Consider the following 15,729-nt stretch of genomic DNA (forward strand, 5'->3'; position numbering starts at 1 on the left):
AAATGCGGAGGTGAAATTTCCCCATTTGTGGGATTAATAAGGGTCACTTAATCTTAAATAACATTTACAATGCCTTATAACTTAAAGATCTCAGGACTCTTTAACCAAGCTATGCCCAGATGTTACAGTTCCGTATCATGTGCTGGATATTTTCATGTGCTAGTTAATGGAAATGAATAGGGTATCAGTAAAATAAATCTATGTACTGGTTTAACTAGTTAACGTGTGTTAGCAAGATCTGGACTGTTTGTGTGCGTGTGCGCACACACAAACAGAAAACTTTAGAAAACACAAATACCATCAGATATCTGAAGTCTCTAAATGATGTTAATATGACTCAGACTGCCAGCATAAACAAACTAAAATAACCCAGAAGCAACTACTTTACAAACAGTCCAAAAACTGAAAGTGAAAGAGTAAAGTGAGGAGAAGAAAGGAGGGTTTCTGCTGATATACAGGTACATACAGCTGTGAGTGGAGGTGATGGTGGGTGTTTTCACTCAGTGACAGGTCATAGTGGTGGGGGGGGGGGGTCGACATGCCTAGATATTATTGGATACTACACTTCCATCAAAGATCACAGAGAAACAAGAATTTTGAATGACATGATACAATTGTGGCTTAAGCACATGAACTAAAAAGGCAACATTACAGTATGACAGAAATATTTTTTACAAATATTTTGACATTTATGAATAGATTCAGAATCGTTCACATCCGCATTGCAATACGTCTAACAATCAAGTTTTTTTCTGCACCGCTAGTGCACACTGACATATCACAGCAAGTACCGAAGTGATGTGGCACATATATACAAGAGTCTATGTTTGTATCTGTGTACCCTGTAGTAACTACAGGATAACAAATTCCTTGGTCAATTGTTTGGGTGGATAGAATGTTCTTTTACACGCATCCATTAAACAAATGTCCAAACGAAATATTTACTGTTACATGGTGTTTCCATTTAATAGAATATTGCTAAATAAAAACAAACTCTTTTACTGGAGACAATAAAGTATGGTCACCAGTAATGAAGATGACGAAACTTGCACTGCAGTACTATGACCCAGTATATGAATGTCGATGCTTAGGTTTTGTAGCAGCTATTGCAGTAAGAACTGTATGTTCACACTGCCTGAGCTTCTGTAACCTCTGTCAGTGTCTTGTGACTATAAGCACCTGACTTATTACCTGGACCATCACCCAATGCAGCTAGCCCCCTAATGCTTCCAAGATGGTACTCAAATATTTACAAACAAAAAACTACACATAAGCCTAATATGGCTCCAACAGACAGAGATTATCTAAATAAAAATAATCCAAATAGTTTACATTAGTTGTATGTGACATTGTGGGAGAAGCTACATGAAGCAGAGATTAATCATGATGTTGAATTTCTTTGTTTTTGTAGGATTTAAAAGCTGCGGGACAAAACATGACCACTCCAACTGCTGTGGTGTGTGCATTCTCTGTCTATTCTATGTCAGAACATAATTATGCTGAGAGCACTCTAGTACCTGCTGCTGAACAAAAAAAACTTCACCTGGGGTCATGACAGGAGCGAAATCTGGCCAAAAAAGAAAATAATTTAAAATAATAAAAATATGCAAAGCTACTTTCGCCATTTCTTCTTTCAAACATCTGTGCAAACATCCTAACAAAATTGACAATGTTGCGAAATACCTGCATGTACAATTTAATTTTTCACATAAGCATAAGCCATTTGTGATAAAAATAAAAATGAATGTATTTATTTATCGCTATTCTGGTATTTCATGGTCATATATAAAATGGAAAAGTTAATAGAGAATAATTAATGCAAGCTTGACTTCGGCTTCACGTCAGGTCTCTGGTGAAACTGGACATTGTGAAAAAATAAACATGTAATTTCGTTTTTGGCCAAATTTGCCTCTAACAGGGTCACAACATTGTACCTGCCCAAATTAATCTGCTAATGAATTTGGACAATCTAGGCAAATACAACCAAAACAAACATTTAAGATTTTGTGAAAGTTTGTTTCTAGTAGTAATTTCCATCTCTAGACACAACATGAAGTGTCCACGACTATGTTCTAGTGCAGTCCTGTGTGCTGGTTAGCTCCCCTCTCTGGTGTTTGCTGGGGATGTTTTTAATTACACACTACAGTTTTCACACAACCATTTCAGGCACAATCCATTGTAATTGTAAAAAACTTTAGGATTTGTCCAAGTCTGTTTCAGATAACTTCTATTTATGGACATATCGCAGTGTGGCGTTGTCCAGTATTAAACAGACACAGCTTATGCACAAGTCACTGTGCTTTATTAAAGGCTGTAGTCGGTCACGGCCACACCAAGGCTTTAGGCTAATAGTGAGCTCTACCTCAGCTCATGTCTGCATTGTGACACTTACAGCTCTCAACTGACACAGTTCTTTCCGCTGTACCACAAACACAGTGAAGAAAGGCTAGCCCTGCTTTCACAATAAAAGACTGTCAGAATAAGCATGAGAATTACTGACTGAGAGCAATAACCCAGAATTAACATTCAGAACATTTATTACACATGCTACACCATGGAATACAATTAGAATGACCAGGACAGTAGCACAGCTATTTACAGAACGACAGACTGTCATGATGCAGTAACAATCACCACCCAAATAGGTGATATTGTAGGAGGAGCTACAAATGAGGCACAGATCAATCATCTAATGCTAAATTTATTTTTTGCAGGATTCAAAAGAGGCCAGGCCAGATGGACACACTCCAAATGCTACGGTGTGTAATATTTTCTTACTGCTCTTTCAGAGCGTATTTATGCTGAGAGAACTTAAGTACCTCCTGCTGGACAAATTAAAAAATTGCACCTATGGATGTTTTTAATTGCACACCACAATGTTCTCACACTCATTCTGGTCACAATCCTTTGTAATCCTTATTGCCAAGTATGTGATATTGCAGGGAAAGCTACAAATAAGGCAGACATCAATCATCTAACCTTGAATTGCTTTATTTTTGTAGAATTCAAAAGATGCTGTGCCAGATGGAAACACTCCAAATGCTTCGGTGTGTAATATTTACTCTCTACTCTTTCACGGTGTAATTATGCTGAGAGAACTCTAGAATCTCATGCTGGACAAATCACCTAGGGTCACCACTAGGGATGCAATAATACAGTGAGCCCATGGTTTGTCATATATCACTGTTTTTGGGCAACAAAAACAGCATGGTTTTGGAATCTTTATGTTTTGGAAAATGTCCCAATTTAAACAAATGATTTCTTACCTATAGAACCTCCATTCAACCCGTACGTGCCTTACCTTCTCTGTTTACGTAATTAAAAAAAACTAAATAGAGTCCAAAAACCCTCCATGAAAAATGGACACAGACAGTTGTGTACCCTGCCCAGGAGAGGGTAACCAGGTCCTACCCTAGAGCCAGGCCGGGGGGTTGCTTCCCTCGGCAAGCACCTGGTGGCCGGGCAGCCCACATAACCAGGCCAGGCTCAGCCTGAAGAGGCAATGTGGGGAGACCACGTTGGCCCACCACCCACAAGGTCCAGCATGGGCGAGCAGTGCAGTGTCATATAGGCAGTGGGATATTGCAGGGAGGCCCTTGATGAGGAAAACTCCTACTATTTTGTGTCCTTATGCACCAATCAACAGATCAGAGTATTCAGCCTTCTTGGAGCAAGTGGGGGGGTCTGGAAAGGGTACTGCCGACAGACTCCATAGTCTTACTGGGAGACTTCAATGCTTAAGTTGGCAATGACTGGGAGACCTGGAGAGGTGTGATTAGGAAGAATGGCCTGGCCGATCTAAACTCGAATGGTCAATTGTGTTTGGGCCTCTGTGCCAGGCATGGATTGTCCATAACGAACACCAAGTTTGATCTCAAGGATGTTCACAAGTGTACATGATATCAGAGCTCCTTGGCTCAAAGGTCAATGACTGACTTTGTTGTCGTTTCATCTGACTTGGAATCATATGTACTGAGCACTCGGGTAAAGAGAGGTGCTGAGCTGTCAACTGATCCACATCTGGTGGTGAGTTGGATCAGATGGTAGGGAAGACTGATGGTCAGACCCGGTAGGCCCAAGTGAATAATAAGGGTGTGCTGGGAATGATGGTCGGAGGCCCCTGTTTTGAATAATTTCAACTCCCACCTCCAGGAGATCTTTTCTCATGGACATGGAGACTGTATGGACCCTGATCAAAACCTCCATTGTGGAAGCTGCTGGGTGAAGCTCTGGCCAAAAGCTTGAGGATGCCTGTCAGGGCAGTAACTCAAGAACACCCTGATATACACCAGTGGTGAGGAAGGCAGTCAACCTGAAGAAAGAGGCCTTTAGGGACTGGATGGCCTGAAGGACTCCTGCATCAACAGGTTCCGACAGGCAAAAAAGGTGCAAGCCGCAATGGTGGCAGACGCAAAGTCCAGGGCATAGGAGAAGTTTGGTGAAGCCATCGAAAAAGTCCTTTGTTCAGCATCAAGGAGTGTCTGGACAACTGTCCGGTGACTCAGGAGCACTTGGGGTGACCGCGCCCAAGCTGTATTTGGCAAGGGTGGAGAAACTTTGACTTCAAATGAGAATATTGTCGGTTGGCGGGAGGAGCACTTTGAGGAACTCCTTAATTCAGCAGACATGCCTCCCTTACGGTAGACAGGGCCAGAGGTTTCTGGCATGTGAAATTCCATTTCCCTGGTGGAGGCCTCAGATGTTGTGGGCAAGCTCCTCAATAGCAAGGCACCGGAGGTGGACAAGATTCATCCAGAGATGCTTAAGGCTCTGGATATTCTGGGGGTGTCATTGCTAACACGCCTCTACAATATTGCATGGACCTCGGGAACAGCACCATTGGACTGGCACACTGGGGTGGTGGTCCATATTTTTAAAAAGGGGGACTAAATAGTGTGTGCCAAATATTGGGGGATCACACTGCTCAGCCTCCCTTGGAAGGTCTATGCCAAGGTGCTGGAAAGGAGACTTTGACCTATAGTTGAACCTCAGATTGAGGAGGAACAATGCAGATTATGTCCCGGCCGTGGAACAATGGACCAGCTTTTCACCCTATTACAGATTGTTGAGGGGCCATGGAAGGTTGCCAACCCAGTCTACATGTGTTTTGTGGATTTGGAGAAGGTTTACGACCATGTTCCCTGAGATATCTTGTGGGAGGACCTCCAGGAGTATGGGTTGTGGGGGCTACTACTGCGGGTCATTCATTCTCTGTGCTCCCAGAGAGAGAGAACTGTGTTCGTATACTCGACATTAAGTCAAACTCAGTGTTATCTTTGGACTCTGCCAGGGTTGTGCCCTGTCTCCAATCCTGTTTGTGATCTTCATGGAGAGAATGTGAAGGCGTAGCTGGGTTCAGGAAGGCATTGTGTGTGGAGGCCGGAGGGTAGCGTCTCTGCTATTTGCAGATGATGTTGTTCTTTTGGCTGGATCACATGGATGCCTCCAGTGCTCACTGGAGCAGTTTGCAGCTGAGTGTGAAGAGGTTGGTATGCCGATCAGCACCTCCAAGTCTGAGTCTATGGTCTAAGCCCGGAAAAGGAGGGCATGCCCACTCCAGGTAAGCGGAAAGGACTTCCCCCAAGCTGGAGAAGTTTAAGTATCTTGGTGTCTTGTTCACAAGTGATGGAAAGAGTTATCGTGAGATCGGCCCCAGGCTGGGACAGGCAGCAGCAGTAATGTGGTCACTGTACTGGACTGTAGTGGTGAAGAGAGAGCTGAGCAATAAGATGAAGCTCTCTGTTTACCAGTTGGTCTACATCACAATCCTCACTTGTGGTCATGAGCTGTGGGTAAAGACCGAAAGAACAAGATCACAAATACCAGCGGCAGAAATGAGCTTTCTTTGCAGGTTGGCGGGCTACACACTATTTGATAGGGTTAGGAGATCAGTCATCCGGGAGGAGCTCCGAGTAGAGCCACTACTCCTCCCCACTTAGAGGAGCCAGCTGAGGTGGTTCGGGCATCTGATCCGGATGCCCTCTTGAAGCCTCCCGGTGGGGGTGTACCAGGCACGGCCTACCGGGACAAGACCCTGGGGTTGTCCTAAGACCCAATAGAGGATTATATCTCCAAGTTGGCCTGGGAGTGGCTTGGAGTCGCTGGGAATGAGCTGGAGGAAGTTGCGGGGGACAGAGTCGTCTGGGATTCTCTGCTCTCTCAACTGGTACTGCGAGCCTATCTAGACAAAATGGTTAGCGGTGATGATGATGATGATGATGAACTTAACATCCGTGTCAAGTCATTTTCAATGTCAGGGGAAACTGTAAAGGCCTCCAAACACCAGACATGCTGCATCGCATAGCATCATGTAGCAGAGCACTGCTGTAGAATGCTAACAGAGAATCAATAACAGTTAGACTCAAGTTCTTTTTTACACTATAGTAGTAAAAAATCTAATTAAATAAAGCTTAAAATGATAGGACAGTAACCTTGGCTGATGTAACATAGTTTTAGCATTTGCCTGTTTACCTAAACAAAAGTCTTAATTTCTGGGTTTGAATACAAAGCTATTGTGATCTACTGTGGCTTCCTGTGATCTCCCTATGGCTTTAATGTCAAATCTTTCCAGGAAAAAAATACAGAGTGGGGCACTGAGACACACCGAGGACTTGAACAGCTTCATTGAGCACCTCTGCATGTCAATGTGGAGCACCAGCACTGGTGTGTGGACCCAGCTCCAGGTCAATCCAGCATTCAGCTGCTAAATGTGGTCCTTTACATCTGTAGCTGGTCTGCTCTTTCTGCTGTACACTGGACTACGTGGAGAACACCTAATGAACTGCCATATGCCCTATATATATCTGAGTTGTACATACTGAGTTTTCAATAAAGTTTTGCTGTAGTTCTTTGAGGTTTTTGATGGCGGATTCCACTGAGTGGAAAGCTTTCTCAAATGTTAAATCAACTTCTGCTAAAACTGAACTTAAGTTTTAAGACTGAACTTAAATGTCTACACAATTTTATTTGGTTTATGGGTAAAATGAGCTTTAAGCAGTTCCTTGTACTTTCAATTGGGCTTTTGCAGAAAGCTTCACACTCTGTTTTTAGAGAACGACAGACTGTCATGATGCAATAATCATGATTGTAATCATCACCACCCAAATAGGTGATATTGTAGGAGGAGCTACAAATGAGGCACAGATCAATCATCTAATGCTAAATTGATTTTCTGCAGGATTCAAAAGATGCCAGGCCAGATGGACACACTCCAAATGCTACGGTGTGTAATATTTTCTCTCTACTCTTTCACGGTGTAATTATGCTGAGAGAACTCTAGAATCTCATGCTTGACAAATCACCTAGGGTCACCACTAGGGATGCAATAATACAGTGAGCCCATGGTTTGTCATATATCACTGTTTTTGGGCAACAAAAACAGCATGGTTTTGGAATCTTTATGTTTTGGAAAATGTCCCAATTTAAACAAATGATTTCTTACCTATAGAATCTTTCCATTCAACCCGTACGTGCCTTACCTTCTCTGTTTACGTAATTAAAAACAACTAAATAGAATCCAAAAACCCTCTTGTGTACCCTGCCCAGGAGAGGGTCACCAGGACCTACCCTAGAGCCAGGCTGGGGGGTAGCTTCCCTCTGTAAGCGCCTGGGGGCCGGCAGCCCACATAACCAGGCCAGGCTCAGCCCGAAGAGGCAATGTGGGGAGACCATGTTGGCCCACCACCCACAAGGTCCAGCATGGGCGATGAATTTAAGCAGTTCCTTGTATTTTTAATTTGGCTTTTGCAGAAAGCTTCACACTGTGCATTTTGCTAGGACTCTTTTTAATTGCATGCCACCGCTTTCACCCAATCCTTCCTGTGGCAATCCACTGTAATCCTTGTCACCTATTATAGATAGTATAGGTCAAGCCACAAACAAGGCAGAGACTAATCGCCTAATGTTAAACTTCTATATTATTGCAGTTTGCCTACTCTGGTGTGTTCATTTTCTTTATAGCCTCTCAGAATGTAATTATGCTGGGAACACTGTAGCACCTCCTGCTTGACAAATTAAAGAACTTCACCCAAGGACGTTTTAGGTTTCATCCAAGCCTGTTTCAGATAACTTCTATCTATGGACATATCGCAGTGTGGAGTTGTCCAGTATTAAACAGACACAGCTTATGCACAAGTCACTGTGCTTTATTAAAGGCTGTAGTCGGTCACAGCCACACCATACAGACAGCAAGGCTTTAGGCTAATAGCGAGCTCTACCTCAGCTCATGTCTGCATTGTGACACTTACAGCTCTCAACTGACACAGTTCTTTCCACTGTACCACAAACACAGTGAAGAAAGGCTAGCTCTGCTTTCACAATAAAAGACTGTCAGAATAACCAAGAGAATTACTGACTGAGAGCAATAACCCAGAATTAACATTCAGAACACTTATTACACATGCTACACCATGGAATACAGATTAGAATGACCAGGACAGTAGCACAGCTATTTAGAGAACGACAGACTGTCACGATGCAGTAATAATCACCACCCAAATAGGTGATATTGTAGGAGGAGCTACAAATGAGGCACTGATCAATCATCTAATGCTAAATTTATTTTTTGCAGGATTCAAAAGAGGCCAGGCCAGATGGACACACTCCAAATGCTACGGTGTGTAATATTTTCTTAATGCTCTTTCAGAGCGTATTCATGCTGAGAGAACTTAAGTACCTCCTGCTGGACAAATTAAAAAATTGCACCTAGGGTCATTACATTGTACCTGCCTAGTTTAATTTGCTGCTGAACTTGAAAAATCCAGGCAAATGTGACCAAGATAGACATTTAAGGTTTTTCTAAGTCTCTTTCAGATAATAATTTCTATCTATATACATAACGTATTGCATCCAGATCAGGAAAGCCAGGAGTCAGCAAAAGCAATTTACAAAAACAAAGACTCTAATACTACACTAAAGGAATCTGTTGGGTCTTTTCTGAAGACATTTCCAGTTTGATTGAATTATGTACAACATGTAAAACACTAACCTTGAAGAGAAACAAAAACAATATGTAAAACAACGATACTTTAACATAAATTTGCCTTCACAGTTCTATTGGCAACATCATTAGCCAGGAAAATATACTCTAATATATCACAATATTCCTCCCATAAATGAAAATTGCTATCAAAAGGAGACACAGACCCTTCCATGCTCATTTCCATTTTCAGACAATCACTGGTAGGTCTAAGCGAACATTGTCCCTGCAGTCCTGTGTGCTGGCTACCTCCTCACTCCGCTGTTTGCTGGGGATGTTCTTAATTGCACACCACAATATACTCACACCCATTCTGGTCACAATCCTTTGTAATCCTTGTTGCCAAATATGTGATATTGCAGGGAAAACTACAAATAAGGCAGACATCAATCATCTAACCTTGAATTGCTTTATTTTTGTAGAATTCAAAAGATGCTGCGCCAGATGGAAACACTCCAAATGCTTCGGTGTGTAATATTTACTCTCTACTCTTTCACGGTGTAATTATGCTGAGAGAACTCTAGAATCTCATGCTGGACAAATCACCTAGGGTCACCACTAGGGATGCAATAATACAGTGAGCCCATGGTTTGTCATATATCACTGTTTTTGGGCAACAAAATCAGCATGGTTTTGGAATCTTTATGTTTTGGAAAATGTCCCAATTTAAACAAATGATTTCTTACCTATAGAACCTCCATTCAACCCGTACGTGCCTTACCTTCTCTGTTTACGTAATTAAAAACAAACAAATAGAGTCCAAAAACCCTCCATGAAAAATTGACACAGACAATTGTGTACCGTGCCCAGGAGAGGGTCACCTGGACCTACCCTAGAGCCAGGCCGGGGGGTAGCTTCCCTCGGCAAGCACCTGGTGGCCGGGCAGCCCACATAACCAGGCCAGGCTCAGCCTGAAGAGGCAATGTGGGGAGACCACGTTGGCCCACCACCCACAAGGTCCAGCATGGGCGAGCAGTGCAGTGTCATATAGGCAGTGGGATATTGCAGGGAGGCCCTTGATGAGGAAAACTCCTACTATTTTGTGTCCTTATGCACCAATCGACAGATCAGAGTATTCAGCCTTCTTGGAGCAAGTGGGGGGGTCTGGAAAGGGTACTGCCGACAGACTCCATAGTCTTACTGGGAGACTTCAATGCTTAAGTTGGCAATGACTGGGAGACCTGGAGAGGTGTGATTAGGAAGAATGGCCTGGCCGATCTAAACTCGAATGGTCAATTGTGTTTGGGCCTCTGTGCCAGGCATGGATTGTCCATAACGAACACCAAGTTTGATCTCAAGGATGTTCACAAGTGTACATGATATCAGAGCTCCTTGGCGCAAAGGTCAATGACTGACTTTGTTGTCGTTTCATCTGACTCTGAACCATATGTACTGAGCACTCAGGACATCGAAAAAGTCCTTTGTTCAGCATCAAGGAGGATCTGGACAACTGTCCAGTGACTCAGGAGCAGTTGGGGTGACCGCGCCCAAGCTGTATTTGGCAAGGGTGGAGAAACTTTGACTTCAAATGAGAATATTGTCGGTTGGCGGGAGGAGCACTTTGAGGAACTCCTTAATTCAGCAGACATGCCTCCCTTACGATAGTCAGGGCCAGAGGTTTCTGGCATGTGAAATTCCATTTCCCTGGTGGAGGTCTCAGATGTAGTGGGCAAGCTCCTCACTAGCAAGGCACCGGAGGTGGACAAGATTCATCCAGAGATGCTTAAGGCTCTGGATATTCTGGGGGTGTCATTGCTAACACGCCTCTACAATATTGCATGGACCTCGGGAACAGCACCATTGGACTGGCACACTGGGGTGGTGCTCCATATTTTTAAAAAGGGGGACTAAATAGTGTGTGCCAAATATTGGGGGATCACACTGCTCAGCCTCCCTTGGAAAGTCTATGCCAAGGTGCTGGAAAGGAGACTTTGACCTATAGTTGAACCTCAGATTGAGGAGGAACAATGCAGATTATGTCCCGGCCGTGGAACAATGGACCAGCTTTTCACCCTATTACAGATTGTTGAGGGGCCATGGAAGGTTGCCAACCCAGTCTACATGTGTTTTGTGGATTTGGAGAAGGTTTACGACCATATTCTCTGAGATATCTTGTGGGAGGACCTCCAGGAGTATGGGTTGTGGGGGCTACTACTGTGGGTCATTCATTCTCTGTGCTCCCAGAGAGAGAGAACTGTGTTCGTATACTCGACATTAAGTCAAACTCAGTGTTATCTTTGGACTCTGCCAGGGTTGTGCCCTGTCTCCAATCCTGTTCGTGATCTTCATGGAGAGAATGTGAAGGCGTAGCTGGGTTCAGGAAGGCATTGTGTGTGGAGGCCAGAGGGTAGCGTCTCTGCTATTTGCAGATGATGTTGTTCTTTTGGCTGGATCACATGGATGCCTCCAGTGCTCACTGGAGCAGTTTGTAGCTGAGTGTGAAGAGGTTGGTATGCCGATCAGCACCTCCAAGTCTGAGTCTATGGTCTAAGCCCGGAAAAGGAGGGCATGCCCACTCCAGGTAAGCGGAAAGGACTTCCCCCTAGGTGGAGAAGTTTAAGTATCTTGGTGTCTTGTTCACAAGTGATGGAAAGAGTTATCGTGAGATCGGCCCCAGGCTGGGATAGGCAGCAGCAGTAATGTGGTCACTGTACTGGACTGTAGTGGTGAAGAGAGAGCTGAGCAATAAGATGAAGCTCTCTGTTTACCAGTTGGTCTACATCACAATCCTCACTTGTGGTCATGAGCTGTGGGTAAAGACCGAAAGAACGAGATCACAAATACCAGCGGCAGAAATGAGCTTTCTTTGCAGGTTGGCGGGCTACACACTATTTGATAGGGTTAGGAGATCAGTCATCCGGGAGGAGCTCCGAGTAGAGCCACTACTCCTCCCCACTTAGAGGAGCCAGCTGAGGTGGTTCGGGCATCTGATCCGGATGCCCTCTTGAAGCCTCCCGGTGGGGGTGTACCAGGCACGGCCTACCGGGACAAGACCCTGGGGTTGTCCTAAGACCCAATAGAGGATTATATCTCCAAGTTGGCCTGGGAGCGGCTTGGAGTCGCTGGGAATGAGCTGGAGGAAGTTGCGGGGGACAGAGTCGTCTGGGATTCTCTGCTCTCTCAACTGGTACTGCGACCCTATCTAGACAAAATGGTTAGCGGTGATGATGATGATGAGGATGATGAACTTAACATCCGTGTCAAGTCATTTTCAATGTCAGGGGATACTGTAAAGGCCTCCAAACACCAGACATGCTGCATCGCATAGCATCATGTAGCAGAGCACTGCTGTAGAATGCTAACAGAGAATCAATAACAGTTAGACTCAAGTTCTTTTTTACACTATAGTAGTAAAAAATCTAATTAAATAAAGCTTAAAAAGATAGGACAGTAACCTTGGCTGATGTAACATAGTTTTAGCATTTGCCTGTTTACCTAAACAAAAGTCTTCATTTCTGGGTTTGAATACAAAGCTATTGTGATCTACTGTGGCTTCCTGTGATCTCCCTATGGCTTTAATGTCAAATCTTTCCAGGAAAAAAATACAGAGTGGGGCACTGAGACACACCGAGGACTTGAACAGCTTCGTTGAGCACCTCTGCATGTCAATGTGGAGCACCAGCACTGGTGTGTGGACCCAGCTCCAGGTCAATCCAGCATTCAGCTGCTAAATGTGGTCCTTTACATCTGTAGCTGGTCTGCTCTTTCTGCTGTACACTGGACTATGTGGAGAACACCTAATGAACTGCCATATGCCCTATATATATCTGAGTTGTACATACTGAGTTTTCAATAAAGTTTTGCTGTAGTTCTTTGAGGTTTTTGATGGCGGATTCCACTGAGTGGAAAGCTTTCTCAAATGTTAAATCAACTTCTGCTAAAACTGAACTTAAGTTTTAAGACTGAACTTAAATGTCTACACAATTTTATTTGGTTTATGGGTAAAATGAGCTTTAAGCAGTTCCTTGTACTTTCAATTGGGCTTTTGCAGAAAGCTTCACACTCTGTTTTTAGAGAACGACAGACTGTCATGATGCAATAATCATGATTGTAATCATCACCACCCAAATAGGTGATATTGTAGGAGGAGCTACAAATGAGGCACAGATCAATCATCTAATGCTAAATTTATTTTCTGCAGGATTCAAAAGAGGCCAGGCCAGATGGACACACTCCAAATGCTACGGTGTGTAATATTTTCTCTCTACTCTTTCACGGTGTAATTATGCTGAGAGAACTCTAGAATCTCATGCTTGACAAATCACCTAGGGTCACCACTAGGGATGCAATAATACAGTGAGCCCATGGTTTGTCATATATCACTGTTTTTGGGCAACAAAACAGCATGGTTTTGGAATCTTTATGTTTTGGAAAATGTCCCAATTTAAACAAATGATTTCTTACCTATAGACAGGGGTGCACATAACTTTTTTAGTGAGTTACTCATGTGAGTACCAGCAAATAGTGTTTGGTACTCACCTCATCCGTGATAAGTCTTAAAAGTCCTCCTCACTATCCACCGCACTCTCGCCCCCATTGTCCTCCTCAGATGATGCTGCTGCTATAGATGTACTTCCTTGCCCTTGGTTGAGCCTCCGGTTGGCTGTCTCCATCCACAGGTCAACAGCTGGCTTTGGGTTAAATGTCTCTGTGGTCTCCTTTGACAGGTGGATGTGCATATGGGCTGAGAGACGAGCATGTGACAGGCGGGATCTGTATTTGTTTTTGATTATGTTAAGATGTGAAAAACCTCTCTCACAAGCTGCACTGCTCAAAGGCAGTGCAAGAGACAGACACTCTTTGATGTTGGAGTAAGCATCCGGGTTACTTGGATTATTTACTATTTGGACTAGGTCATACACAGAAGATGCTCCCAGCCGTTTTGCTGCCTGCTTTAAGCGCATCCATTCTGTCAGAGTGATGTCTTTATTGAGCTGCAAGATGGCCTCGTATTTTTGGAGAATGTTGCAAATTGTTGTGTTTCCAAAACTGTGGAGGCCTTGCATTTCCTGAGGCCAGGTTGAAGGGTCAAATACTAAGAAGTGATCACATGACTTAAGGGAGTCATATCTAGTTTCAAACTCTTCAATTAACGCACTGAGTAAGTCTGTCTTGTCTATGTCAGCCTCAGCATTAGAAACAGTCTGTGCACTATGGTCTCCAGCATCAAGCATAAGTTTGAATTGCCCAATGGCCACCATGAGTTCGTCCTTACATTCCCCTATGGTCAGCTTTTCTTTCTGAAATCTGATTGATGTGGTCTTCAAAATGTTGCCAATGTCAACCATGTGTGTTAGAAAGCATTGAAAACGCTCTGTGCAGATATGCTGCAAGTCAGGGTTATCACTTGTAGCCAATTGCATTTTAATGGCTGGCAATAGTCTTGATATTTTTAACAGTACTTCGTGCCGCCATGCAGACCACCTAATATTATGAAACTTTCCCAATTTCACAAAGGAGATCCCATTTTCTTCACATAGCTTCTGCAATGCAGCCGTTTTTTTTCGCACCACCTTTCTGTAAATAAAACTGCAGCAGCCTGACCACAGACTGATTGAAGGTGTTGCAGTACGGAACCTTGCGGTCAGCTGATTTTGCGCAATTCTCCAGCGTGTGTGCAGTGCACAGAATGTGCACAAGATTGTCTCCAATCGCAACTAGTCCCTTTAGTTTTGGCACAACGCCGTTGTACACCCCGACGTTAACAGCTGCGCCGTCTGTGCACACAGCGACCAACTTTGTTCTCCGGTCGTCCAAGCATGCGTCCTGAAAAAGTTTTACAAGCCCGTCTGTTATTGCCTGTGCGGTGCGGTCGGCACCCAATTCGACCAATCCGAGAAAGTCTGACGAAAACTCTCCATTGGTGGATACTGACACAATGTACACGATTTCCTGCTCAGTTTTTGTGATGTCTTCGGACCCGTCAAAAAGCAGTCCCCAAAACTGAGCAGCCTGCAACTTTGCTCGTAGCTCCCTGCTGATGGTATGCGCTATGCTCTGCATAATCCTTGTGCCCCCTTCACGTGAATGATAAGCAGTCCCAACATTAACTCCTAGCCGCTTCAGCAACGGAATATCCTCCGCAAATGACATGGGACGGGTGTGTTTCGCTTTATGGAAAGCAAGGAGAAAAACGTTAAAAAGGGCTTGCCTTTGTTGATCAGTAAGCTTGTCTCGCCATCTGCTAAGTGGACGACTTGCTATGTCTTCTCGGCTAGCTTGTTTATTAGCAATGGCTTGCGCCACAGTGGCATGTTCCTTGCTCTTTTCGTGTTTGTTAAATAACGGATGATTGAAATTCTTCGACCCTTTATAAAATGCACCTGTTTTGTCTGCTAGCTGTGGATGGGCACGGCAAATCTTGCACCACATTTCTGTTCGCTCACCATTAGCCTCAAGCCACGGCACTTCTTGCAGCCACTTCTCCGAAAAAAGTCTTTTCTTCGGCTCTGGCTCCAGTTGCTGTTTCTTAGTTGGGGGCGAAACTCCAAAGAAGCTGCTTACTGTTGTCTGTTTCTTCTTAGACATGTTTGACTATAATTACCAACATTTACCGATGTACACTGGCGACTTGAGCAGTCATGTGAAATATTTCAGGAGGGATCGTCAGTACACAAGAGCGCGGTAGTGACCCAAGTGGCAGTACGCGTTGCTAATTTTTGTCGCGCATGCGTACCTGCGTACCAGTTATGTGCATCCCTGCCTATAGAATCTTTCCATTCAACCCGTACGTGCCTTACCTTCTCTGTTTA

The 15,729-nt window shown here is 44.0% G+C and overlaps 1 protein-coding gene across 1 annotated transcript in view; it reads left to right on the top strand.

The window, feature by feature from the left end:
- The window catches only part of LOC108414332 (uncharacterized protein DDB_G0287625-like), a 126,685-nt gene that overhangs the window by 41,994 nt on the left and 68,962 nt on the right, over positions 1–15,729 (top strand). Inside the window, exons 12-18 of the mRNA XM_037538962.1 lie at positions 1,412–1,456; positions 2,715–2,759; positions 3,003–3,047; positions 7,178–7,222; positions 8,570–8,614; positions 9,400–9,444; positions 13,119–13,163. Coding sequence (XP_037394859.1) covers positions 1,412–1,456; positions 2,715–2,759; positions 3,003–3,047; positions 7,178–7,222; positions 8,570–8,614; positions 9,400–9,444; positions 13,119–13,163 — 315 coding nt within the window. The remainder of the gene's footprint in view (positions 1–1,411; positions 1,457–2,714; positions 2,760–3,002; positions 3,048–7,177; positions 7,223–8,569; positions 8,615–9,399; positions 9,445–13,118; positions 13,164–15,729) is intronic.

This window comes from Pygocentrus nattereri, chromosome 6 (assembly GCF_015220715.1).
Source record: "Pygocentrus nattereri isolate fPygNat1 chromosome 6, fPygNat1.pri, whole genome shotgun sequence".
NCBI classification, from domain to species: Eukaryota; Metazoa; Chordata; class Actinopteri; order Characiformes; family Serrasalmidae; genus Pygocentrus; species Pygocentrus nattereri.